The sequence below is a fragment of the Melopsittacus undulatus genome, chromosome 4 (genome assembly GCF_012275295.1).
Source record: "Melopsittacus undulatus isolate bMelUnd1 chromosome 4, bMelUnd1.mat.Z, whole genome shotgun sequence".
Taxonomy (NCBI): Eukaryota; Metazoa; Chordata; class Aves; order Psittaciformes; family Psittaculidae; genus Melopsittacus; species Melopsittacus undulatus.
This window is the reverse complement of record NC_047530.1, coordinates 8,580,658-8,607,906: the sequence shown is the minus strand read 5'-3', so window position 1 is coordinate 8,607,906 and position 27,249 is coordinate 8,580,658. Positions and strand designations below refer to the sequence as shown.

The window sequence follows — 27,249 nt, the reverse complement described above, 5'->3', positions numbered from 1 at the left end:
CCTTAATTCAGATGCGAAAAATGACAAATCTTTTTAAGAAGTGAATGAGCCTTTAAATCTTTGTCTTTACAAGGGAAACTCATAGTTTCAACAGGTGATTTGAGTATTGTTTCCTGCATTATATGTTACTGCAATAGCTGCTTGGCTGAAAGCTTACTGCCTGTATTGAGCAAAATGAAGGTGAGATGGGGATTAAGAAACAATCTTTCAGATGTGCCTTTAAACAAAGATCCCTCTGTTTCCTATGGGCAATAATAGGCTACAGAAAGTCTTTTGTATGCACATCAGTTTGTTTTGATGTCCTTCACCAAAAAAATCCTTATTGCTCACTCCTGGGCAGCCAGATGGACCCTGGCTGGCATTAGCCACCTCCATACAGGGTGCTGGAGTTTGACAGCCCTCCACTGTGCAATGGCACTGTGGCCTCCTCAAGAAGTGTTAAGGATGCTTAAAAGCATAAAATATTTTCTCAGTGCCTGTAACTGTAAAGGGAAATCCCTTTCAGGTCTTGATGTCCTCTCCATTGCAGCTGCAAAGACCATGTTTCTGCAGCACTGGAGCCTGGGCTTCTGTGCCTTGGTGCAGGTGTGCAGCACACACTCACCTCCGGGGCAGGAGGAGGAGTTGGGATTGCTCAAGCAGTGGTGTTGGGGTGAGGCGGCGCTGAGTCAGGCACTAACACATCTGCCTGCTGCTCCTGGCAGCTTAAAGCATAAGAAGCTGCGTGGCTGAGAGTCCTCTGAACCCATCCACTGCACGTTTCATACCTGGTTCAGCCGCAGAAAAGACCACCATGGGGTTGTTCTTCAGTAAAAGCCAGGTAAGGAAAGAAAAAGGAGGCTCTGTGATGAGTTGTGTAGACAGCCCCTTGATAGCAGGGGGTACCTGCTGTAGGATGTGGTGTTCTGCCTCCTGTACTTTCAGCTCTGAGATTCCTTCTTCAGCAGCAAGGCTGAGAGCAAAGTGGGGCTTCTGCCTGTTTTTTTTGGTGCCTGCTTTGTGTTTTGTCCTTGAGGAATGAAAGGATATTAATGTTGCAGTAATTTGAATACTTTGAAAATTCCTAATTAAAACAAGAAAGAGATATCTTTTTATACACTGCTGTTGTCCTTCACTGCCATCCAACTGGGCTAGGCAAAACAACCTACTGAGGGAATATAAGGACATGTCACAAATGTCAGTAAGTTCGTTGGGAAAGCCAGGAAAGTAATACTATGTGATGTATTAAATACAGCTCTTTTAAAATTTGTGGGTGTTTTGGGGCATGAGAGAATCAATGGTGGCATATTGTTATATAGTGACCTATGTGCTTGTTGCAGTGATATTCCCGTGCTTGAACTGTTGCACCACTGCGTAGTTTTGTTCTTTCTCTTTTGCTCCTCTTGGTTGTTGGTGGGGTGGTTTGTTCTTCTTTGTAATTTTTTGTTTGTTTGTTGTTTTTGTTGGTTTGGGTATTGGTTGTTTTTTTTATTTTTTTATTTAGAGTACTTAATGTGCAGATTTTCCTCCTTTTATTTCTTAAAAAAAACAATTATCTAAGGAACAAAGTACCTCAGCTTCAGATCCCATACTTTTGATTAAACACAATGTTTGTCTGATGCTTGCATAGGATGGGAGAGAATGACAAAATCGAGCCAGTTTCCTGGCAGGTTTGGTAACCACTTGTGGCTAGGTAGTTTCCTGAGTTTTCCATTGATACTTCCTTGTGACTTTTGCAAAAGGGGAGATTGGATGAGCTGAATTACTCAGAGAGAAATAATTACAGAGTTCTTGCTTTCACTTCCCCCTACTGAGAATTTTGGGATAGGTCTCTGGATGACACTTTTCAGGTCCTCATTATCTGGGAGCCAGCACTGCTCTACGTCAGACATAACAATGTAGTGATATAGCTATAAACCAGGTGACAAGCAGCATCATTACACCATGATATCGTTACTAATTCCTGCCCTGCTAGATTGTCTGCTATTTGTTGTGAAATACAGTGAATACATTTAACATCCTTTGAATTCGCACAGATGGAGATGTGTGTGTGTCAGCTGTATTAATAACATTGCAAGGCTCACTACCATACATTTCTTGTTGGGTTGCAAGAGTCAGGCACCTCAGATCAAGGGTTACCACAAGTTTCTTCAGAATGGAAAATGAAGGACATCAGATGTTTGGTTTGTGGTGGAACGTACATTTTGGTTCTGGCCACACCTGGCTGCAAACCTAGGATGAAGGAGAAGAAAATGCAAAAGAAAGAACTTTAGTTCAGAAATGTCTTGGATTGTTGGAACTGTAACACTTAATTCAATGCTGCCTCTGACTGCGCTTCTGTTCTTTCTCCCTTCATGCTCATGTTCAACAGACAGAACCCTCTCCATGCAACTTGCTCACTGTAAAAATAATACGGATGAGAAATGCCAGGAAAGCAGATTTGTGTGAGTATCTTTGTTATAACCCTGCAGCATCAACATCCTTGTAAAACCATTTGGAATATAACCAAGTGTCACACTGACAAGTATTTATAAAAGAAGAGAGACAAGATTCATAACTGCAGTATGCTGAAGGTGAGATAGCATAGGTGGAAGTTATTATTTATTCTTTTATCTTTGCAAGTGAAAATTTGAAGTCTAGCCATGAGTTGTAGTTCAGATGTTTGCACAGAATGCACATCTGAATCTTCAAAGAAAGGTATTTTTATCCACAGAGAAGGCTCTAAGAAGTTTAGATGGGGCACTTCTTTCTATGGTTCCTTCTTACAGTAATGTCTACCCTGTGCATCCTTGGGCCTATTGCAGAGTATTTCATGTGAGCTTAGGACTGCATACTTAACATCATTTATGGACTGTCAAATTTGATTCAGCCATGGGAACAGCCATGTTTCAAAACTTAGCTGGGGGCTCACAGTGTCAACTTTTTCTGTTCTTTATTGCTTTTAGAAAATGTCCAGGAATGAGAGTTTTGTACAAGTTTATTCGTGCTCCATAAATATCTGAACTGCAAAGCACTAGAAAAATATCTGTGAATGACAGTCACCTCCACTCTAAGGAGGTGGCTGATTGTCTTACATTCATTCATTTATACAAATAAGAAGGTCTGGATCTAGCAATTTTCTCTAGGAAGCAGACCAAAATGAATTTCTTCATTTGAAATGATGTAAGACAAAACGTTTGTTTGGGCCTTTCCAAAGTGATTTATTTCAAGTTCTGCTACAGTTTCTTTAGTAAGCAAAGGTATATGAGGAGTTTCTTACTCCAATTTTTATTGAAGAGAAGATGCTTTGTTGTTGCTGAATGTATGGGGAAGAAGAGTCTGTATGAACCTTTCTACTGGACTACTTTTAAAGCACAGAAAGGAGATTTGAAGCTCAGTTATAGGCTGGAGTGAAATCCCTTGCTACAGCCAAAACCTAATTGAAGGTACAAATGTGCACTCTAAACTGAAAGAAAAAGGTGTGGCAAACTACAGCCTATAGATATCTTCCCGCAAAACCATGTTATATTAAACCATTTGCCTGATAATGAGCTTACCAAACTTCCTCTCCAGCTTTTTCTTATCTAGATTAAGGCTTTCAATTTATATTATGTCTTGAATCTGTTTATTTTCTGAAGGGTGTTTCCTATGTTTTGATGCTGTTCTTCTCTACACTAGAAAGTTTCTGTGGCAAGGGACACATACTGAAATGCTCAGGCATTTCTGCTTCGTAGTCCACGACACATCCCACCAGCCTGTAAAGCTGCTTAAAGAAGCAGTTTGAAAAACAAAGGTGCTTTTGAAGTGTGGCAGAGGGTCTGGAGCAGTAGTAAATCCACAGCACTGGCTTTCAAGACTGAGGCTCTTTTGTCTTACGCTGTAAAGCATATTCTGGATGTTGGCTTGAAAGCAGAACAGCAGACATTCACTGCCAATATTGCCAAGCAATCATCTGTTTGAAATGGCAGTATCAGTCAAAATATTGAGGGGAAAAAATTTTCCACAACCAAACCAAAACTAACGGTTGCAAAAAGTGAATGCTCTGACTGTTGGGTACTTTCATCATGTAGGAAAAGAAAATCATAGAGTCATAGAATCATACTGCCTTGCTTATGCTTGATTGCTGGATCTGTTTTTTTAATGACAGCTTCTTCAACTCAGCAAAATCAAATGTTGCTTTAATTAAGATTTGCCATTGCATTTATCAGAAAGATCTTCTTTTAAACCATTTCAGTACTTAGCTTTCTATGCAGCCAGACTTGTAAAAGTGGCATATTTTGATGAGACGTTCTTGATCATAAAAAGTAATCCTATATTTCAGATATTTTAATAAATTAATTTAACCTCTGGTTAAACTCACTGGCAATGTGACAGTACAAATTAGATGTTGGTGACTGTATGAGACTTTCACTGAGAGGCAGAAAAATGGGAAACTTACAATAAAAATGTACCACTTGTACAAAATTTTCCTGGCTTGTGTGTAAAACTGGGAGAATATTGTTGAGTTGTTTCAGTCATATTGACAGCTCCCTAGAGATTAGCTTGACACAGCCTTAGGAAACCCAGGAGCATGTGCACCTTGGTCACCAGTGATGTAAACTTCTTTATAATACCATTTTCCTAACACTGATTATTTTTTTTCTCATTCTTCCTTTTCACAGCTGTTTTCGTCACTTTTCTTTTCCTGCAAACTTTTCTAGATAGAACAAGCTGGGAGGTGTCATCTATTTCTCATGCATCTTACAGATTTTTAACAATTTAAATCAGCTCATTCTGTCTATCATCAATTGTGCCCACCCTTTTTGTTTCTAAAATCAATCCCATTTTGTTATTTTCTCCTGTCATCATCATTTCTTGCACTAGGTTTCTGTTGAGGTTTTGGTTCACTTTGTTCAATATTTACCTAGTGTTTAGATTTCTCAACCTGCTGCTGCAAGTTAACTTCATTATTGGTCTATCTGCTTAATTTTCCAGGCAATGGAGATGGGAAAATTGATCCCTAGCAATAGATTCTCAAAGCTTCACTAACATCTCCCATGGAATACATAATACAGCACCTTGAATGGAAGTTCAGTGCATAAGATAGTATTTTTATCTAAGAAAATTTTCATTCTGTTTTTCAAATCCTGAATCTTTTTAATGCACCCTTGCACTGTGTCATCTCTTCTTCCCACCGACCCGTCAGTGTGCAAATTATAACACTAATCTCCATTTGTGCAGTGATGCATAGCTGATAGCATTGATACCACCCTTGAAACTAGGGCCTTGTTTGTGTTCTTCACATTCCCCCTTCCCACTGAGCACACCTACATCCCCATCAGGCTCACTGGGGCTCTTGATATTCTGGACCTCTGATCGGTCGCCAGATTTGGGTGCGTATCCCATCTGTATCCTGACTCCCTGATGGGGTGAGACTTGGATGTGCACCAGTACAATCCATCCTTATGAACATGGCTTTCTCTGCAGAATATTACAGATTTCAAGCTCAGCCTCTCACAATCCTTGAGCAATCACTATAGCTCTAGAACAGAAGTACACGTCTTTTTGCAGCACGTGGTTCAGCTTGGAAAATCCCCATGGCAGGAGATGACTGGTGCCAAAAGTTTGTGAGCTCCAGCTAGAGACTGGACAAGTTCATAGAAGAAAAATCCAGGGAGCTCTGGCTTAGGAAGTCTCTGAATCTTAAACTGTGAAGGCTGAGAGAGCATTATATGATGCCTGCCTTCTTCTACTCTTCCTTAGACACCCACCACTAAATGTGGGGAGTATTCTCCTCTGGTGTTCATCTTTAAGAGGACCAAGGATCTTTCCCCAGAAAAGATAAAGGAGCTAAAGAACAAGATAAATAAAAGATAAATAAAATCATTAAGTGGAGTTAACAAATGTCAAAGAAAACAAAAGAGATTGTGAAGGTTTAAACAAGAAGGTTAGTAACAGGCAACCACATGCGGGTGCCAAGCTGAGGAATTTTAAGCCATCAATCACTGCTTCTTGAAAACATCCAAGAGACCCACTGCCTGTGGGTCCTGGGCTAAATAGACCTTTGACTGATGTAGAGTTAAAAATATTCTTCAGCATTTTATTAATAAGAAAATTATATTTTTTGAAGTTTTTTTTTTATTTTATTAAATTAAGCTTGTTAATTTTGGAAAATGCCAAGTTTGGTCTTTTTAATATAAGGCTTATATTATTTTGGGTACAACATGCTATAAAATTATTAAGTATGTTTCAAATTTTTATCGAAACCCATATTTTGCAGCATTACAGTAACAGTTCGTGGTTAGGCTTTTGAGATCCTCAAAAGAAACAGTGAAATACATTATTGTTTGAGGAACTATGGTCAAATGTGATACTGCAGGAACCTGCAGGCTTCCTCCGGTGTTCTGTTCTTCCACTGTTGTTATTGTTTCATCATTACATATTGCTTAGTTCACCATTTAAGCAGTTGCAGTTACTCACCAACAGGCTATTGTTCTAGGTGCTGCTTGAAATCTCATTATAAAATAAGAGGATGTGGACTGATAAAGGGAGAAAATGGGGGGATGGGCGGGAGGAAGTAAGTTTATTTAGCTAGATCTCAGCAAATAGAAGCTTTAAGCAGGGGTGTCAATGAGACTGGTGGTACTGTTGTAGAGATACTTGGAGCGTGCTCTACCCAATGTGAAGGGCAGGCTGGGAGAGAGTGGGAAAGGTTTTTACTGCAGTTTAGATGTTTTAGGAGGGAAATGTTGAATGTTTCCTGGAAGCAGAAACTGATCTCCCAGGACTGAAAGAATTCCGACAGTCTGTGAAGGGCCTTAAGAAGGGAGATGTTTAATTTCTTTAAAATTAAGCATCTTATTTAAATTAAAAAAATAAATAGATCTTTTAATTTATGTTAAAAAAGAATATTTAAAGTTCCAGTGATCAAAATTATCTAATGTTCACCACTTCTAGATTCTGGCTGTCCACCCGCCCTCAGCCAGATCTCTGCTGAGCTCCACAGTGTGGGAGGAAGGTGAAAAAATGCTTTCCTCAGCTGGTGGTGATAGTTTATGATTTGTGACGTGGATGGGTCTGAGTGCCCGGAGACATGATGAAGGAAATGATCTGGGCAAACGGTGTTTGAGACCACATTCTTGGTTCAGATCATTTCAGCACAATAATAACTATACCCTAACAGTCATGAAGAAAATCTAGCCCCTAGAAATAATCTCAATGTGATCACTTAAAGGAAGTCCAAGAGGAGAAAGCCATCCAGCTTTCTGGCCAGGTTACAAGCTGTCTGGAGGTTGCTTCTGTTAGCATCAAAAAGGAGCAGAATTAAAATGAAACCATTTCCATTTAGTCCTGTTTGAATTTGTGCTGTCTATGAGGCAGGTGAGATGTTAGCTTGAACCAAGAACAAGATTTATAGCTTGGACAAGAACAAGATGTTAGCTTGAGCCCTGCATCTTGGGATGCAGCATGGTGGGTTTTTTTCAGCATGGGTCATGTTACTGTAATGCTTTCTAATGGTACAACACAATTACAATCCAGTCCTGCTATTATCCTGGAAGATAATTAGAAACTTAGTGTAATAACTGGACGAAGAGACCGTGCTTTCATAAACACCTGCTGCCACACCTGCTTTTGGCAGGATATTGCCCCACAGTGATACCATGGCTGCCACCCCGAGCATGTTTGACGGCTGCTCACGTGTTGTGATCCAGGGGAGGGACACAACAGTTCCCTGCTGAGAAGCTCTGTGGTGTGTATCATGTTTGAGTATAATTGCTGTATTTAGGTGGTGGTTAGGCTTACGTACCAGGGTAATGATTTGTTTGCATGTGGCTTGCAATGGGAACCTTGTACGTGTATGTGGAAAGGCACCTGATACAAGGCAATGGGATATTGTGGAGTGACCAACCTGCTTGGGCACAGGATGTGCTGTGGATTGCAAGTTCTCACATCTGCTTGTACCTGGAGCTGGTTGGGCAAAGTGTGGTCCTGAGGTATCCGAGATATGTAAAAAAGGTTCCTGGGTGTTCCAAGTGCCTTCCTCACTACACCTGGAAAATACGTCATGAGCAGGGGGTAATTAGGTTTCAGAGGACACCTCTGAAATGCAAAAGGCATCACCAAGCACATTTTGCAGACAGGAAGAGGGAACCATGCTTCTTTACTGGTGGTGCCAGAAGTCCCACAGCGAAAGTTAGAGATCTAAATGAGGTCAGGGCTCTGCTAAGTGGTTATTTCTTTCTTAAAGGCATATGATACAGTGCAAAAGCAGAGAGTGATCACCTACAGAAAAAAACTGATACGGTTTTGAAATAATACATTGTTTTTTGCAACAGACAAAGTCAATGAATGTATTGCTATTTGGGAAATGTCAGTGACGTGTACCTTGGATCCCTCAGAGGCATGCATTTGGCCATTTCTGACCTTCTTCCTAGTGGGAACAACAGCAGACAGCAGTCTGTGCTAGTATAAATCTGGACTTCCCAAGAGCCAAAAAATATTTTTATATGGATATTTGCTGTATGCACACAGAAGCTTAGGAGTTATTAGGACTGTTAGAAGCTCAGGTAATTTCCATATGTTTTGATATATTTTTTAGAATTTATTTATCTTTGTATAAACCACAACAACCTTCACCAAAGTTACTCTTTTTTCATTTAGTTACTCAAGCAAAAATGACTTATGTCCCAGGGGAGTCAGGGGAAAAAATAAAGTCTGGCTTTGTTAATTCTTCAGTTACACAGGAGTGCGATAAAGGGCCAAGCTGATTATTCTATTTCCCAAAGCTAGGTCTACCAGTAAAACTGAGTGGGACAAGACGTAAGTCTATGCAGATGAAGGTGTGTCTGCTCTGCAATGGCAAGAATGCTTGAGTAGGTGGTGTTACAAATAGAGGAACTACAATGCTAATGATGGGATTGGCTTTTATGAGCAATACTCCCCCATGCTGTCTTTGGCCCTAGAGTAGGCTGTCATCCCTAACTAACAGATCTTGTTCTGTAGGGTGATCATCCCTGACTTTTGAGTGTGGGTCCACAGGATTCTTAATCTCATGATTCACATTTGGAGCAGATTGCTATGACCTCAGAATGAAAGTGCTTGCTGACGTTATAGACCTGCAGACTGCTGCCAACCACTGTTTTACATCACAGCTCGGGCCCTGAACATCCATAACCTATGATGGAGCTCAGTTGGGAAGACAAACTATGCAACTGGTCTCGTCAGCTGAGAAAGGAAAATAAAAACATTACAACTGCCCTCCCTACATCTGGAAACATTAAAATTAATAGATGAATATTGTGACCTGAACATGTCTCTAATTGAAACAGCAGAGCAATGCAATCTTGTGCAAAGAAGCAATATCAACTCTGTGCTGGGAAGCATGGGCAAGCTTTCACCTGCACATAAGGTGTTGCAAAAACCTTTACCACTCTGGCTGAGGCACTGAGATGGAGGTGAAAATAGCGACATTAAGCAACTTTTTTTGTACAGCTTCAAGAGTGAAAAATTTGCCTCAGGACTTTCTCAAAGTACATGTTGCACCATAAAACTGTTCAGCATTTCAATGCTTTTTTCATACGTGCTTATTTTAACCCATTTCACAGAGGATTAAGTGCAATTTATCTCCACAGACAATCAGTTTTTTATTGTCGAAAGGCTTTTTTATTGATTTTTTTTCCCCCTGAAAAGCTCTGTTGTTGAGCTTTATGGTGTGCATGTGTTCCCTTCTTCAGCTTCACAAAAGGGAAGAAAGCAGACTGAGATCAGTCTGCTGGAAGACCTGGTTTCTGTGACAGCAATGGAGCTTCATGCTCCAGTGCAATGAGCTCCTGCCTGCCCTCCACTGACAGTCAGATGTGCTAGAAAAAGAAAGGGTGCTCCAGAAAGCAGACAAGACAGAACTTACAGCCAGAGCTACCCCAGAAATTTTAAGGCGTGTTTATGCCTACCTTTGGAAGCCCTTGGAAGTCTGATATAAACAGACAATGTATATGTATCTCTTTGAAAAGGAGTGCAATGAAACTGTGTAGTTTGAATGTTTATTGGGTTTTCTTTTTCCAGCAACTAGTTGTTCTCAATCAGAACAAACTGCTAGGCTTACACAAAAGTAAAAGTATATGGCTGTCTAGCACTGGCTTTAAGGTACCTTAGCTGGCATCTTTGCCTGTGTTCTGCATATTGTCCTATGTTCTATGCTTAAAAATTCAATGCCTTGTGGGGTAGTAGGTATGTTTAACTGGTCCATTGCTTTTACACTTTCCCTCTCTTCAACAGTTACTCAGTCTGATTGCTATGTGAGCCTGAGCCTGCCAACAGCTTCTGTTCAGCATTTCCGCACCAAGACAGTCCAGAACAACAAGAACCCAACATGGAATGAAACCTTCCACTTCACAATTCAGAGTCAGGTTAAGGTAGGCTCATGGCTATCCATAGCAGGTATTCTTACCAGATATCAAACTACCATATAACCTTTCCACTCTGCAGGTCTTTCTGAGTTCCCTTATGAAGTATTCACACTTTCTTACTGTAGATATTTAGCTTTACATGGTTAGATAATTCTGTATCTGCATAGCCAATAGAGTTTGTAGAGAGCAACTGCAGAAATTCTATTTTTTCATTTTTGAACTTCTTTCACAAGTTCCTTCAGCTAAAATGAAATATCTGTAGCATGTTTATTCAACCTTATAATCTGTTTGCTTGTTTGTTTTTTTGATCCCAGAACATTCTGGAGCTTAAAGTTTGTGATGAGGACAAAACGACTGAAGATGACCATCTCCTCACTGTTTTCTTTGATGTCTCCAAAATCCAGCTTGGAGAAAACATTCAGCTATCTTTCCAGCTGAATCCACAGGTATGGATAAAATTCAAGGGCAAAACTAAGTGGTCAGGTGAGAATGTAGCTGTCTCAGCTTTTCTTTCATGTGTCCCATATACAAGCTCTTCTTAATATCCATTTAGCCGCCTGAGTATGTCCATATGTTTCAGTGTTGATGTCAAGTGTTACTTCTGTAATTACAGAAGGTTTTGGGTTCTGCTTCTACAGACAGAGTTGGCCAGTGTTACTAGACTTGGTTGGTTGCTATCCTTGATGTCAAAATATCAAGAGTTTACCCCAGTTATTTTGAAGTTGGAGCTGGTATTTCTGAGCTATGTGTTATGTACTGCAGTCCTAAACCCCAAACCTAATGTGACATTCAGCTTATTTGGAAAATGAAGATAACGCACCTTGCATAGCTTAACTATTAAAATAATGGAGCTTTCAGCAGGTCTTGATTTCATATGGTTGAGACAACTTTATACTGAAGTTTTAAGGACAGTGTTTAGGCCTAGAAGTAATTGAGCGAGTGTTGAATTAATACCTGTTTTAGAAATGCTGTAATACAGCTCCATGCTCTATTTTCGTAGTATCATAGAGTGGTTAGAGGTGGAAAAGATTGTAACATCATCTAGTTCCAATGCTCTCCTGTGGGCAGGGATGTCCTACACTAGACCAGATTGCTCAAGGCCCTGTCCAGCCTAGCCTTGAAACTCTTCCTTAGTGCTCAAACCAAGAGGGCAACAAGATAATGCACAAAACCTACAAAGGAGGGAGAAAATCTCAGGGGGAGGCAATTACAAAGATGAAGTCTGAGCATGCAATGAGTCCATGTGTGCCAACTTCACCAAACCAAAGCACATGCTCCAGAACAGCCTGGGCTTCATACAGTCAGGTGTGCCACTATGTTCGTGTGTTGCCAGGCACACCTGAGCAGGCTGTGGCTGAGGGCTGGGAGAGGGGCAGGATGATTTGGATGTATCAGAGAAATCCAGCCTTGCCCTTGCTAAGGATTAGTGGGGACTGTGGGAGCTTTTGGGAGGGGAAGGGAAAGGGGAATTGTGGCTCTCCTGTGAAACAATGAGGGGTCAGCCTATATCTGCAGAAATGGGAAGAAACTGCCAAGAGGCCCTGGATTATGTATTACATTTGTCCTGCAAGATCTGAACTAATGGTTACGATCTTAGAAGCATTAAACACTAGAAATATGACATATATAATGGGAAGAAAGTTAAATCTGCTGCAAGTGCCATAACAAAAGGTGGACAATAGTTTATAGAGAGACCCCTGAAGAGCACAGATTCCTTCAGGGTATCTCTGATCACAAGAGGACCAACCTGCAGTAACAGCCTTTATTTTCTTTTGCAGGGACAAGAGGAGCTGGAGGTTGAATTCACAATGGAGAGCAGGTGCGTAACGTCAAATAGATGATCAGCAGAAATGTAACCCAGAGAAAAACTGTTGCTGACACAAAACATCAGTTTATACTTGCTGCCTCCTGACACTGTCACTGAGTGAATAGAATAGAGGGGAACCTTGGGTGTTGAGGAGATGCTTGTGAAAAGCATTTAATGAAGAAGGGGTGCATGACAGTGCAGGATGCATGTGTGGCTACATTGGGCATCCAGACACATGGAGAATCTAGCACAGATATTGATGGGAACATAGCATTGTCCCTGATGGATGCCACTCATCAGGCTACAATGGGCATCCTGCAGAGGAGGTCATTCTAAGTTTCAAACCCCTCTTGCTCCTGACTGTGAGATCCCAGGTGCTTGCTTTGTCATAGCAATGTGGGGAAAATGATACTTGAAATTTTGATTAGTTGTGGGAATACATTTTTATTTTTATTGTGTTTCTGTGTTGTCTGCACAGTTAATGGAGAGAATGTGCATGCAAATCAGTCCTAGTGCTGCTGTTGATTTTTAAGGCAAATGGCAATACTTTTTCTTCTTTTTTTTTTTGTTATGGGATGTTGGATGAATTCACCAGCTTTTCAGTTCTGTTCCCCAGGTTTAAATTGAGCAATATGGGGCAATAGTGTAATTATGTCATCCCTGTGTTAACTTGTTTCAGTGTGTCAGAAAATGATCCTGTCTGATAAGTAAGGAGCTCTTCTATTCAGCAGATCTCCATAAACAGTTTAAATTTCAGACTGAAGCCTGTAAGAGGCAAATTGGATCAAATGTCTAGCTACAATTTCTGATGCTGTTTGCCCATGCAGCCTGTTCAAAGATGGATTTTTAAGGATAAGGAATTTATGATAGAAGCAGGGTCAAAAAACTCAACCAGACAGGTAAAAGACAGTGCTGGTTTTGAACTGATTGCTTTCCATTTTGTCTTTTAGTCCGGATCCTCCTGAAAACATCGTTACTAATGGAGTTTTAGTGGTACTTTTTATTTCATAATTCTTACCCTGCTATATAGCAATGCTTATTGCGAAGCCAGTATTAAAGATTCCAGGTAGTTGCTCCACACAGTGACATGAAGGCATTGGCCAAGAGTCAGGCTAAAGCTGGTGTCAGTATTGGCTTTCCCAAATGATCCCTGCAAGTGACTCACACTGGGAGAGGCTGCAGCTGCAAAAGCTGTGGCTGCCACCGATGCTCATCTCTGCCCAATCTGAGCTGATCCCAGACATCCCTATGGGATCTACCAGGGAGAGCCTGGATGAGCAACCCTGCCCAGGGAGCCTTTCCCTGCAGCCAGTCCTCCCACAGGCCCTTTGGGGCTGCTTCTCAAGCTGGGAGTGAGCAGATCCCTTCTCTTTCCTCATCACTACATGAGCTGTGATTTCCCGTGTGAAGGCCAATGACACTTCCCTAGATCTAGTAGAGAGGTTATAAGGCACCATCTCTCCCCTGAGGTGTGTGCCTCAGGCCCCTGCATAGTGCACCCCTGCATACTGCACATGACTGAGGGACCAGCTGAGGCAAACACCTTTTTCTCTTGCCCTGGTTGTCTTTTGCAGTCCCGTGAAGTTTCCTGTTTGGATGTGCAGGTGAATGGTGGGAGACTGAGGAAGGACAGTACAGGTGAGCCTTTCACTGACTTACAGAGCAAATCTGGGTGCCACTTTAGGGCAAAATGCTCAGTGTTTCACACTTGAACACTGGAGTTTGTTATTTAGGATGCATGACAATCTCACTGATGCCAGTGGCCTGTGGAGGAGGCTGTAGATGGTAAAAAGTAGATTATTATAGAACATGGTGTGATGAGCATGTGGACCAGTTTCCCCACAAAAGACTGCTCTACAGTTGTGTCAGATGCTTGTAATATTTCGATGTATTTGTGCGGGAATTGATTATTTTATTTTTTGAGCCTAAACTGGAGTTAACTCTTGTTATTTCTGGATTCAGAGACACAGAAAATAGAATGAGGACTGGGCCACATTTATAATTTTAACTTCTTAAAATTTCTTTCAATTTAACAATGTAAAACATGACACTCAATATATTGCCAAAGACATCAATTGCACATTTTAAGCAGTGCATTGATATCATCTTGAGTCTGTTCTTGCGGACCTGTGTTATCTCCTATGCAATTTTCAAACTCACTCCAATTTTTCCTGATGGCCTCAATCCAGCAAACTGCTTAAGCACATGGATGGTCCAGTTGAACTCAAGCTCAGTGAAGAAGTCTGCTAGATGTAGCTGAAAATACTTGAGTGGGATAAATCTTTTGAAGGATGATTATATACTTTTGAGTGTATGGATTTGCAGAGTATTTTTCACCTTGAACCTGTGTTGATTATATTCTATATAAAGACTGGTTTTCAGTTACTTGAAAACACATATCTGAGGTTTATTGTGTGAAAGCCAAAACACCACACATTATCTTTGTAGGTGTGAGAAATTATTTCAAAAGGAATATTACAGCTTGAAGTAGTGAAACAGGATGGAAGGACTGAGATTTTTCTGGTTCCAAAGAGAACTGTCCTCTGCTACCAAAACGGTTTCTCTGAAAAGGCTGACATTTTCAAAATACCTTATTATCGTACCAGAATAATATTTTGGTACCACATACTGTCTTATTGCTGAGGTACTTTGAAAATTTCAGATTTTCAGGAGAGAGAGACTGTTTTTTTTTCCTCAAAACTGTTATCAACTGTGAATCATTTTCTAATAAACAGAGTGGTAGACTGAGCAGCCAGGGTATAAATGGAAATGCAGTGTAACTGTAGCAGTAGGTGCTGTATGGCATGGTCTGTACATGAACTCTGAAGCTGAAACCTAAAGGCTGAGATAAGTGTGTATTTATTTATCTATCCAATAATTTGGGTATCAAAATAAAGTAATTACTTAGGAAAAACATGTATTACATTACTGTGCAGAAAAATTATCCACCTTTTTTTGAAGAACTTGAATTTGAAACTCCTTTGCTTCAGAGAGAAAGTTTGCGTTAACGGTGGATGGGTCATATGAAGGAACCCAGATCCACACGCTGAGCTCCTGCATCTGCCCGACCTCCCCGGCCAGGTTCCACTACATCAAGTATAATCACTCAGCGCTCACTGTGGCTTTACCACGGCGGAGGAGGCTCAGCCGGGTATGTGACCACCACTAATGTGTAGCTGGCTCTTTGCTGCGTATTTCTTTGGGGGCCTCTGAGACCTGAGTGTGTGTGAAGGTGTGTGTATGCATAGAATTGGTAAGTCCATGTATGAGTGAGGTGGGAGAGACTGCTTTTACCCCTTTTCCCCCCTTTTTTGTGTCCCTTTTCCCCCTTTTTTGTGTAATAGTTGACTGTCATTGTTTTTTTTTACCCTTTTTTCCAGTCTATCTCAAGTCAAAATGAAAGGGATATGAACGAGTCTGTAATTCTAGCTCTGAACTCACTTCCTATACAAGAGAAAATAACAGTAGCAGAGGTGAGAACAAGTCTTTCTTAATAAAAACCAGCCCAGCATATGGACTGGCTGATGTTTGACATACTCAGTCTGGTGGGTGACAAGTCTTATAGGTCAGTGATTCAGTTCCTGTCAGGAAAGACAAATGCTACAGTCTAAGGTGTGAATAACAATCACTCTGCAACTATGCAATATTTGTTCTGCATGTTGTTCTAGGCATGCTGCTCAACCCAGTTCTGAGTTTAAACTAATTTCCTCAGGACATATCTAACATGTTCATCAACATAGTATGCAAGTTAACAGTAATGGATATGACAATTAAGACATATTTGTGAAGGGAGAGCCTGAAGTGGAGGATAAAACAGAGAACATCCATATTCCTGTGGTTTAGATGTCCAGATTTCAACAACCTTCCCAGAAAGTGAAGGTTGAGTTAGGTGTTCAGCTATGAAAAGCTGAGGGGCTCTAAGCCCACCTGGCTTGGGAGAATGGGCCACTTCTATTCAGCCCAGAATGCACTGGAGCTCATTATGTCTTTCACAGCCCAGACCATGGCTGGCCAGATTCTGCAGCTGTATTGCTAAATGCAAAGACAGTGAAACTCAGCTCCTAGATGAAGTGAGGGAGGAAGGTGCAGGATTAATGACCTGAACATGCTTACACTGTTTGTATTGTGATTTTCAGGACAGGACAATTGACTTGTACACAAAGGCAAGTGAATGGTAAGTGTGTCTCCAGCAAGAGCTGATCCTGTAACTGGGAGACATTTGCACCTACACAAAGCTCGTTTGAAATCAGCTGGGGCTCATGCAAGCTTAGTTGTAAGCAGAGGTGTGTTTGTCTTTGGGTTGCAGGCTTTTGTTTGCCAGATTCTCCTTTTTCAGTGGTGGAGAATTAAATCATGGGCACCCTTTCCTCCAAGTTCCCAAGCTGTTAGTGCAGCTCAATAAGTAGATCTCAGTTTGTGCGCACTTACTATGTCTACAGGTGGAGAGAGCAGCTCCACAAAGAAATCAGATTTCTGTATTATAAAACCAAAATACACAAAGGCATGGTAGCTGTTTCCCTAAACTGCAGTGCCTGTTGACAGGTTATCTACTTATAAGCATATATGGCAGCAAAAATTAATTACATGAGCAAATAAAACCAGAAATGTGTTGTAGGTACCTTGTTACCATACCAGGACAGTATGTCATGTTCTGCTCTGCCTTCCCTTTTGCATTCTTGTTAGGAGCTGCAGCAATTAGCAGAGGTCAGTCTGTACTGTTTCTCATTTACACAAGCTGGTCTGTAAACAGACATAAGCATAGATGGTGTTGACCATGGTGAGTAATAACATAACAACATTTGTGCCCTGGTCTCAGGACCCAGGGTCTGTTTTACAGGACAAGAAACCTAGATGCCCGCCTGGGGTTTGACCTGTGCACTGATGAACAGAATTTCCTGCAAAACCGGAGGAAGGTGGTTGCTGATGCACTGAAAAGTGTTCTTCATCTGGAGGAAGATCTGCAAGAGCATGAGGTAACTAGGAAAGGCACTATTGGGTACTTTACTCTCTCCCTGAAGCCTGGAGATGAGGAGTGATTTCTCACCTCAATCTGGATGGTATGTGAGAACCTCTGCCAGCAGCTCCAGGGCACTGTTTGCAGCCAGGGTGAACTCAGCCGGAGAGCTCAACAGTCTGGATGAGCAAAGTCTCTGTTTCCACTTGGCTTTCAAGTGGATCATTTGAAGGAACTTCAAACCAAGGGGTTTGGTCCATGTTTCTTAAAAAATCCTTCCTGAGGTGCCAAGATCTTCTACTGTACCTCACAGGGATATCCAGCAACCTGTATAACTTACAGAGCAGTTTTTTATCTCTAATTTATATGTTACTGGAGTCTGAATGTTGCTTTTGCACATCTGTCATCTTTTGACATGGATGTGATTTAATGCTGTTTCTCAAACTCTTCTTTTTGCCCTTTTCTGTGTTGAACAGGTGCCTATAGTGGCTGTGACCACAGCAGGATGTGGGATAAGAGCACTTACTGGCATGTATGGCAGCATTTTGGGTCTTCAAAAGTTGCGTGTTCTGGATTGTGTTTCATACATCAGTGGCTCCTCTGGCACCACATGGTGAGGAGTCATTTTGATACTGCTATTTGGATCTTGTGGTGTTAAGCAAAACCCGTACTTTGTCTAGAGTTTTAAATCTTGACAATGATAAATGGGGTCTCTTGAGTTATTACTTTCCAGCTTTGTCTGTGAATGTCAAGGTCACCTATGAAAGGCCTACTATGCATCATACATTTGGTGTAATTGAAGTGACTTATCTGTCACCAAAAGAGGAGACTTTATTGGAAGTACAACCATCCTTAATCCTATGCAAAATGATCCTTTATGGTTACTTACTGCTGGACAGAAGCAGCATAGACAGCTCGTGTAGCTGCTTGTGTTGGATCCCAGATCTGATTGACTTTAGTCTTGTGTTTCTGCTCAAAGCAGGCTCAAAGAGTAACCCAAAGATAGAGCAAAAAGTGCCCAAAGGTCTGTGAAGTATATCCTCTGAGTTTCAAAAGCATCTTCTTCATTTCTTTCCACTCTCCATTGTATTTTCTGCCTGCAGGACAATGACTAAATTGTATGAAGATGCTGATTGGTCACGTAAAGATCTTGGAGAAATAATTATCGAAGCTCGGAAGCAAGCAGCCAAGTGTAAGATGGGAGCTTTTTGCTTGAGAAGTCTGAGGAATTATTACAGAGAGCTGAGCCAAAGGACCCAAGCAGGACATAAAACATCTTTTATTGATCTGTGGGGGCTCATGATTGAAGCCATGCTAAATGATGGGGTAATGTCTATACATCTTCTCATAAAGTTTGTGACTTTATGACCTTTATAAGAAATTAAAACCCTAGGAAGAGACACTTGGTATATAGGCAAAACACCAGTCATTTACATTAATAACTTGAAGACATAGTGTATGTCTACACTGGAGCCTAAAGTGCGGTTGAATGTAGCATAGAAATGCTCAGACTAGCTCTAAAATAATGAGCATGCTAATTAACACTGTAGCAGTCCAAGAAGGTTTTTAGATTCTTGGGTGGTTTTTATGGCCTGATGCTTTAATATCTCCATTGCTGCAGTACTTACACTAACTGCAGTTATACCTTGAATGTACTGAAGATGTACCGCATATGTAGTTACTGCAATTTGTGTTACAGTGATGAGAAAGTATACAGATCCAGAGTTCCTGAGACATTTTAGGTATAGAAACTTTGATTTTGCAGGTGCCTTTCAGCTACTTCAGATTTGATCTCTTAGGACCTCTGGTTCCTGATTGTTGTAATGAAACAAGCAAAACTTTTCGTATTAGCCAGCAGACTGATGATAGCTGGAGAAATAGCTATTTTATTTCAAAATCGTGTAAATGTGGTTTCTATTTTGTCCATGTGAAACAGGTAAAATTATACACTGTAATTTCATAGCATATTTCACATTGTATGTCTGGCCTCAGTGTTACATAGTAAAATTTGCTAGAATTTAATTTGTCTGAAGTGCACTCGAAATCTGCATTTCATATACAAGATAAGTTGTTAGTATTGGACAGCTCATGGATTTTTCCTCTGTGGATCTTAACTTTCAATATTGTTTTAAAAAAAATCTGGACTAAGAAGGGCCATTAACATGATGCCTTGAAGAATTTATATGCTTAACAGATGAAGTATGTGATAACAGCTGAATTATCCAGACCTGCCATATTATTTCATTTATATTTAGCAAAGCAAAGTTAGAATAGCATGTGAAGCAGCCCATTACTGTCATTGTATATTGAATGTAAAACTTGTCTGCTTACCTTAACAGCAATTATTCCTGTCCCCATGATTTTCTTGCCCTCTGTTATTTAAGCATGTGGAAGAAGATTTAGGAGGAAATTCAGGAAAATTATATCCCATATTCAGATTTACAAGCTGATGTCTTCAAGGAACTGATTATCAGATAATATGTTGTGTTTTTTTCCAAATCCAGAAATGCCACCACAGACTTTCTGATCAACGTCAGGCAGTGAATCAGGGTCAGAACCCACTGCCCATCTACCTTGCCCTCAATGTGAAGGATAAAGTTGCCACCAAAGATTTTAGAGGTAATGTTTCCATTCTGGAAAAGAGCTATGCTTTTCCCTTGGGAGGCACAGTGTGGGGATGCTGTAAATAATAATTATTTTAAATTCTCACTCCAAGCCAGGGGAAGTCCTGTTCAGAGGTGTAAAGTGTAACTGATCAGCCACAGGATAGACAGCAGCAGTTCAGTATTTTGTTAAGATCTTCTGGTATGTAAGTGTGCATGTTCAGACAGTACCTTCAGACTAATAACACAATATATATCCCTGACACTGTCTCAAAAACATTATGGGTTCTTATAGAAAGTGTTTCACTAGAGCTTTAGGTTTGCTTAACGTGTGTTTCATGGTTGGCTAAAGGCAGTAACCAATAGAAGTCAAATTGTGTTTTAGTTAGAATACAGATTTCTATCCCGCTTGCCAGATAAAAAGAAAGAACTAGAATTTTCCCTTAGCCCTGACATTGCTCTTTCATAAACCCATAGGCTGTGTGATAGCTGGTTCAGTGGTGGCTCTCAGCAGGCCTTGCTCAGGGCACATGCTAAGCCAGTTTGTCTGTGAGGGCTGACACCTGAAAGGCTTATTCCATGTCTAGCAATTGGACTGGTTTTAGTAGCAGAGCTAACGTTGCTGGTGCTTGTGTTGGCAGAGTGGGTAGAGTTTACACCGTATGAAGTGGGCTTCCTGAAATACGGCGCCTTCATTCGTGCAGAGGATTTTGGCAGCGAGTTCTTCATGGGTCGCCTGATGAAGAAGCTCCCTGAGTCCCGGATCTGCTTCATGCAAGGTGACTCACCAGCCTGGGAGAGTGACAACATTTTCATGCAAACACTAATGATGTTAGAAATCAGTCCCCAGAAACCTGTTGTTCTGCTTCTGGCAGCAGAAGTACTGGGTCAGTCAGCTGAAATTCAGCAGGTCTCCTGAAGCTCATTCACCTGCAAAGGTGGTTTTATCATTTGGACTAAGATAATATGAAACTAAAATGGCAAAAAAGATTGTTATATACTTTTGTGAGTGCTTGTGAAGCACCACCGTTTCCTATAGCTTACAAAACCTTTGAAAATGGGAGATCTACAACACTTTGTGTAAGCTGATGGAAACGGCAAGACAAAATAAATAGGGCAAGAAAGAGGGGAACCATAGCAGGAACTGGCTGAAAATATTTCTTTATCAATATGAAAATGACAATGTAAAATTAAAAAAAAAAAAAAAGTTCCAGGTAAAACATAGCAGAAAGGAAAATCCTTTGAAATTTCTTCTCAAATAATTCTGCCTTCTGAGACAGCTCTATGCTGAAACTGATGTTTGGGAAATTCAGATAGAAATAGAAAAAAAAGTGAAAGAGCAGCTGTGGAAGGAGCAGAGGCAATTTTAAAAATAACTTTCTTGTATTTACTTCAGCACTACTTATTATACCTCTCCCACTTCCCAGGAATGTGGAGCAGTATCTTCTCCAAAAACCTCTTGGATGCTTGGCATGCAGCTGACAATTCAGAGGACTTCTGGCACAGATGGACCCACGACAAAGTGGCTGAAATAGGTAAATCTCAGCTTTTTTGAAAAAACATCCAAACTCTTATGTTTGGGTTTATATAAATGATTTTCAAGTTTCTGTAGAATTCAGCTGTTGACAGCCAAATCAAATTGAAAAACTTTATTTTTTTTAAAGTAAAAATATTTAATTTAAAAATGAAATATTCAAATTTTTCTATTCTTTTTAAAGTAAGCTTTGAGTTTCATATTTAACCTACATGGAATCTAAAAGCAGTAATTCCTTTAAATGTATAAATAAAATGATTTTTCCTGTTTTTTTTTTTTTTAGTGGGAAAGTAAATTACTGACAAAAAATAGAAAAGCATGAAGAACATAAGAAAAATGATCCTTTAGTCAGATAAAATCATAGCATAGAATCATAAACTAGTTTGGGTTGGAAGTGACCTTAAAGCTCATCTAGTTCTAATCCCCCTTCCATGGGCAGGGGCACCTTCCAGTAGATCAGGTAGGTCAAAGCTCCATCCAACCTGGCCTTAGCTTGGACAAGGCTCAGAGCCAATCAGGGTTTACAAAATGAAAGTAAGTTTGCATTTCCATCAAGAAATTAACCAGAACTCACAGCAGACTGTAGGGAAAAATAACATAATGCTGAGAGCTGTCCCATCCTCCTCTTTGCATCTAGACTCCTCTTTACTGTTGTTATAATTCAATTGCATGTCATTTATACCATGTGTCTCTAGAGGAACAACCGGACTTGCCTGAGAAGCCATATGAGATGGCTACATGCATGTTCACACCTACGACTGGCCTCTCCACGACTCTCCGGGATATCCTGACGGATCGTCCTGCTGTGTCCAAGTACCACAACTTCCTGAGGGGCTTCCAGATGCACAACGAGTACATCCAGCAGGAGCATTTTGCAAAGTGGAAAGGTGTGGACACCACTCCTGCTTATGTCCCTCAGTGGTCATCAGGGCAGATGCAGGGCTGTGAATTAGTGGGGGCCATTTAAACATCTTGAGGAAAGCTGAGTGGGTGCAGCCCATGGGTTTGGAAATGCCAGTGAAACAAGTGGAGAGGCTAAATGAAGCATTAGGATCACTGCATTCTACCCCAAAGCAAAGGAAAAATCCTGGATGAGAGGGAGATTTGCTTTCCTTTTGCTTTCCAGATATATTATTGCAAGTTTGCTAGTAACTCTGAATCTTTTACTCTTCAGACACATTGCTAGATGCTTCTCCTAATGACCTGAGAGGCAACTCAGAGCACCTGGAACTGGTAGATGCAGCCTTCTTCTTTGAAACCAGCTGCCCACCCCTTTTGAGACCAGAGCGGAAAGTGGACCTCATCATACACTTAAATTACACTGGTGGATCACAGACCTTGGTGAGAAGTCTGAAAACTGTCTTGGTTTAGTAATGGTTTTCCCTCTGCTTTCCACAACTTTCACACAGTTGTCTGTAAAACATGGAACTTAGGAAAAGTTAGTAACTGGGTGTTTCCAAACCATAGAAGAAGAATGAAAATTCCCAGAAGGGAAAATATCTTCAGTTTTCTCTAACGACTTTTGAAATAGCCCCAAACACTTCACCAATTAAATATAGTGTGGCACAGTAAAGTCATGATTGTTGAGCTGCATCTTCTATTGCAATTATACGTAAGATTGAATAGCACAGCTATAGCTGGGAAAACTTCATGATTCAGGTGCTGAATTTAGTCTGCATTTTCCTTTAATATGTATTTTATATGTGATTTTCTAGCTGTTCAAGAACAGCCTAATGAGTGAAGAATTTCTTCATCTTTATTTTTTTCTCTTTTAATAAATAGATTTTTTCTCATTAAATAGAGGGCTTGAAGCAAGATATTAAAGGCATTTATTATGTTCACAGAAATCTGATTTAGTTAAAATGGTTATATTGATTTTGAAAGTGGTATGCACCATGTAAAAAGGTGGATTTAGTCTTCCAATACGGACTTGGAATTATAAACCTGTCCTTGAACAGCACCACAGAAAACATGGAGTTCTTCAGGTTCTGTCATTTTTTCAAATGGAGGATACTTCAATGCTGTTATGCTGTGCTGCCACATGACACATATTTGTGTCTGTACTGCAGCTGAAAAACTTGTATTACATTTCTTGTACTCAGAAGTCTTCTGGAAATACTTAATTCAAACAAACTGAGGTGGTAGTTCAGCGTTCTGTTAGATAATTCAACAACGTTGAACATCACAAATAAGCTATTTGATGAATGCTTTTACTATTTTGAGAAGTGCTGTTTTGAGGTCTAACATATTTTACTTTGAAATCTCATTATTTCTAAAATTCTAAGTTATAGGTTGGTCTCAAAACCTTGCTGAAATCTATTGAGGTCAACTCACAAGTTATACTGCTACATAAACAATGTGATTATGAATCTTACTGTCTTGGACTGAAAATTTATTTTTGTTTAGATCTACAATTTTCTGACTTAGTTCTCACTTAGTTAATGGTGCTCTATAACATGCTTTCAATTAATTTCTTCTGTTCCTAAATCATATTCCCATTTTAGAAATGTGCCTTGGTATGTATTTAAACCCTCATTACCATCTTGATATTAGGTGTTTTCCTGTAAGACTGTTTCCAAATAGCTCCTCAGGGAAGAGAAAAACATATCTGTAGCTGCTGGTGCTCACATTATTGATGGCTGTCCAGTGCTACCACTCTATTTTGTGTAACTTGGCTTGAACTACTGGGCTTCAGCAGCAGCCTGATCTTGGGTATCTTTTCCATTCTTTATGCTGCTGCTGTTGGGCCATGACCAGCCCTTGAAGCAGGCTTGCAGATACTTCTCGGAGCAGGGAATTCCGTTTCCCAGCATTGGCCTGAAGGATGACGAGAAGAACCTGAAGGAGTGCTACATGTTCGATGGTGCAGACACCCCAGGAGCTCCTCTGCTGCTTTATTTCCCATTGGTGAATGACACCTTCCAAAAATACGTAGCACCTGGTAAGTTAACAGTACCGATTTAATTTTATTGACCCAATGAATGTTCTCACTCCCTGGATGTTTTTTCCCTTGCTCCAATACAAAACTCCTTTATTTGCTTGTTCCTACTAGAGAATATATTGCAAAAGGGGTTGACACAAACCATTTTTGAAATCAGGTCAAATCTTGGTCATAACTTTGAGTCTTGATGCAATTCAGTGAAAGAAGAAACAAGTTCTGCAAGTAGAGGAATGAGAACTAATTTCTTCTTGTGATCTCCAAAAGTTTATCATGTAGAATAAAACATATTTGTCAGATGATGTATTCTTATGATGGTCAGATTTAGTGGAAAATTACCTGTCCAGTACATGATCATTCTGTGGAGGGTCACTGTGCTTTCTATTTGTGCTGTTTAATGTATCGGTTGCATATTTTGGAAAATGAAAGCAATAGTGCATTAACTAATACAGTCACTGTGCAATTTTTGGGCTAGTATTTGAGGTGCAGGCTTTGTTGTCACAATGATTTCCAAGGCTATTAACATTCTGCTTCTTCCTGTCCTATGTATCTTTATTCCTTTTACCTTCAGTATGTATTTTACTTGACAACCTCTAGGTTGACTTTAGCATGTGACCATATAAAATGATGTGCCAGGAGCTGGCCAGTAGAAGGTGCTGTTTGCAATAGAATGATATTCAGTGACACAATTTCAGTAGGATTTGTTCAGGCATCATAACATTGCACTTGTCTTCACAGCAATTACATTTGTGATCTCTCTAAATTATTCTTCCCATGATCTATTGGAGTACTGTAACTTCCTGAGATAATACAAGCACCTTTATTTGTTCCCCTTGACAGGCATGACACGTAGCGCTGCTGAAATGGAATTGGGCAAGGTTGATCTCTCCAGTTTCTGCTCTCCATACTCAACAAGGGAGGTCTCGCTGAAAGTAGAAGATTTCAACAAGCTGCTGAAGCTGACTGATTACAACATCATGAACAACGAAAACATGATTCTTCAGGCCTTGCGCATGGCTGTGGCACGGAAGAAACAAGCTCTGAGCCAGCCAGCATCGCAAGCACAGTCCTCTGCTTGAACAGCATTTTCCTCTCCCTTACCAAGTATTTACCATGACAGCACATATGCAATATCTACTTCATTGTTCTTGGCAGCTGCCATCTATCTAAGATTAACTAACCTTCTCAAAAAAGAAAACTTGAAATCAATCAAAACTTTCAAATCCACACAGTTCAACTCACTAAGTAGGAGTTGCTTTTTTGATCTGGAGTTGTGATACCAAACACAGCAGTCTGTGTCGTTAGCACCATCTCACTGTGATGCTCTAGTGGCAAACTTCCAGCTGTGTGTGACAGGGAAATAGTTTTAGCTCTCTATCCCTGCAACCTCTTATTGTCTTGGTGGCTAGTCACTAGTATTTTTTCATCTGTAAAATATTACAACATTTCATTGAGACCAGTGGTTGTAAATCCATAAAGCCCTCTTCACACACAAAAGGTGGTGACCATGCACTATCTATTTACTACTTGGTTTTAGTAACTTGAATTAAACGGCGTTCTACCTTTCAAGAGTTTTGTTTCCCAACAGCTTTTTTTGTCATGAACTGTGGTGAAATATATATGTATATATATATCTTATGAAGGATATTTTATTTTTCAAAGCTGTATTGGGTAATGGATGTATGGATGATGGCCATTTAGGTCTTTGATGACACCTCTTCTTATCAGTTAAATCAAACTTACAAACTTGTTTTGAAGAGCCATTGCCATTTCCTCTCACAATCACCTGTGTGTCTCAGATCACATGCATGTGCATGTGAGACTGTTGTCTCCCCTAAACTCAACTGTGGTTCAGCATCATCTGGAGCTTGTTCAGTGTAGTGAATTGAAAAATTACTGACAAAGATAGCATGTGAGGGGGATTGCAGGATATATTATAAATGCACACACAAAATCACACTGGATAAATAGAGTAAGAAGACTCTATTTTCTCAATTTCTCAAGAAGACTCAATATTCTCTTCACTGCATCCCAGGTGTTAAACAACCATAAAATGTAAAATACAGTTGCTAGGTATCTTAGTACAAATTAAAATTATATGATTGCTACAGTCTAACTCTTTACTTGACAAGTACATTGAACTGCAGTAGCTGAAGGGAAAAAGCTGATTTATAAACCCATAACTCAAAAAGCTCTCAAAAATCAGTGCAGTTGCCAAAGAACAGAAGAAGAAATGTCTATCATGAGAATGCACTAAAGAATGCATCTGCACATCTGGTAAAGTACCTGATGAGCAATGTATTAACAAAAAAGCAGCACCCTTCTTCAAGCTGTACAGGAGAATGGTTTGAAAAGCAGGAAACAATTGTGTGTCATTCCCACGAAGGAAGAATCTTGTCCAGCAAAACACAGGTGTTGAGGAGTCAGTGTGTACCTGAATGTGAATATATAGCAGAATAAATATCTTGTATTTCTTCCTCTTCAGCTAATGAGACATCTAATACATAAACCCTTTGTCCCTTTGGACAGATTTTCAGATGTTATGAAAAGATATTAACTGTTTGGATTAAAAAAAAGCTGTGAAAGGTAAAAGAAAAATTCCAAGTGCTTCATGGAGAATCTACTCACACACAATAAAGGCCAAAAAAGATTCAGCAGAGAGGAATACGTAGTTTCTGTTTCTAGTGCAAGTTTCCTCAGAGGTGAGTTACTAAAGAAAGGTGGTGGTCTTTTCTAGGACTGGAGCTGGTTAAGGAGTTGGGTTTTGCTCTTTTTGGTCACAATCCCACAGATGCATTGCAAAAAAAGGCATGTGCTGACAGCTGGAAGTTTGTCAGAGGCTGGCAGGGTGGGACTTAACAGGAGTCCCTCACCTCCTTGTGTAACCTGGCCTACAAGGTAAGAGGTATAGAAGAGTCTTTTCTCTCCACAAGTTTCCCAACAAGGTACACGGACAATTCAACCTAATTTAAATGCTGTCCACTGTTCTACTTGAGCAGCCACTGGTGAGCTCAGAATTAAGGTATTAGAACTGTCAAAACGGAGACCATGACTGAATCCTGTCAGGGAG

The 27,249-nt window shown here is 40.2% G+C and overlaps 1 protein-coding gene across 1 annotated transcript; it reads left to right on the top strand.

The window, feature by feature from the left end:
• The first annotated feature begins 680 nt into the window (after positions 1 to 680).
• Positions 681 to 25,936, top strand: LOC101870585 (cytosolic phospholipase A2 epsilon-like). Its single transcript, XM_031044488.2, has 20 exons — positions 681 to 820; positions 2,351 to 2,423; positions 10,213 to 10,349; positions 10,658 to 10,789; positions 12,122 to 12,162; positions 13,101 to 13,143; positions 13,725 to 13,788; positions 15,141 to 15,301; positions 15,531 to 15,623; positions 16,287 to 16,324; positions 16,967 to 17,123; positions 17,581 to 17,717; positions 18,208 to 18,430; positions 19,609 to 19,723; positions 20,349 to 20,486; positions 21,135 to 21,242; positions 21,937 to 22,128; positions 22,416 to 22,582; positions 23,999 to 24,182; positions 25,020 to 25,936. The coding sequence occupies exons 1-20, from the start codon at positions 794 to 796 to the stop codon at positions 25,256 to 25,258; spliced, it is 2,469 nt and encodes an 822-aa protein (XP_030900348.2). The 5' UTR covers positions 681 to 793; the 3' UTR covers positions 25,259 to 25,936.
• The last annotated feature ends 1,313 nt before the right edge of the window (positions 25,937 to 27,249 follow it).

Excerpts from the sequence above, each read along its gene's own strand:
- LOC101870585 (XM_031044488.2), top strand. The coding sequence starts at position 794 with ATGGGGTTGTTCTTCAGTAAAAGCCAG. Across the intron at positions 13,789-15,140 it reads ACTGAGGAAGGACAGTACAG|AGAGAAAGTTTGCGTTAACG; the intron begins GTGAGCCTTTCA and ends CCTTTGCTTCAG. Across the intron at positions 15,302-15,530 it reads GGCGGAGGAGGCTCAGCCGG|TCTATCTCAAGTCAAAATGA; the intron begins GTATGTGACCAC and ends CCTTTTTTCCAG.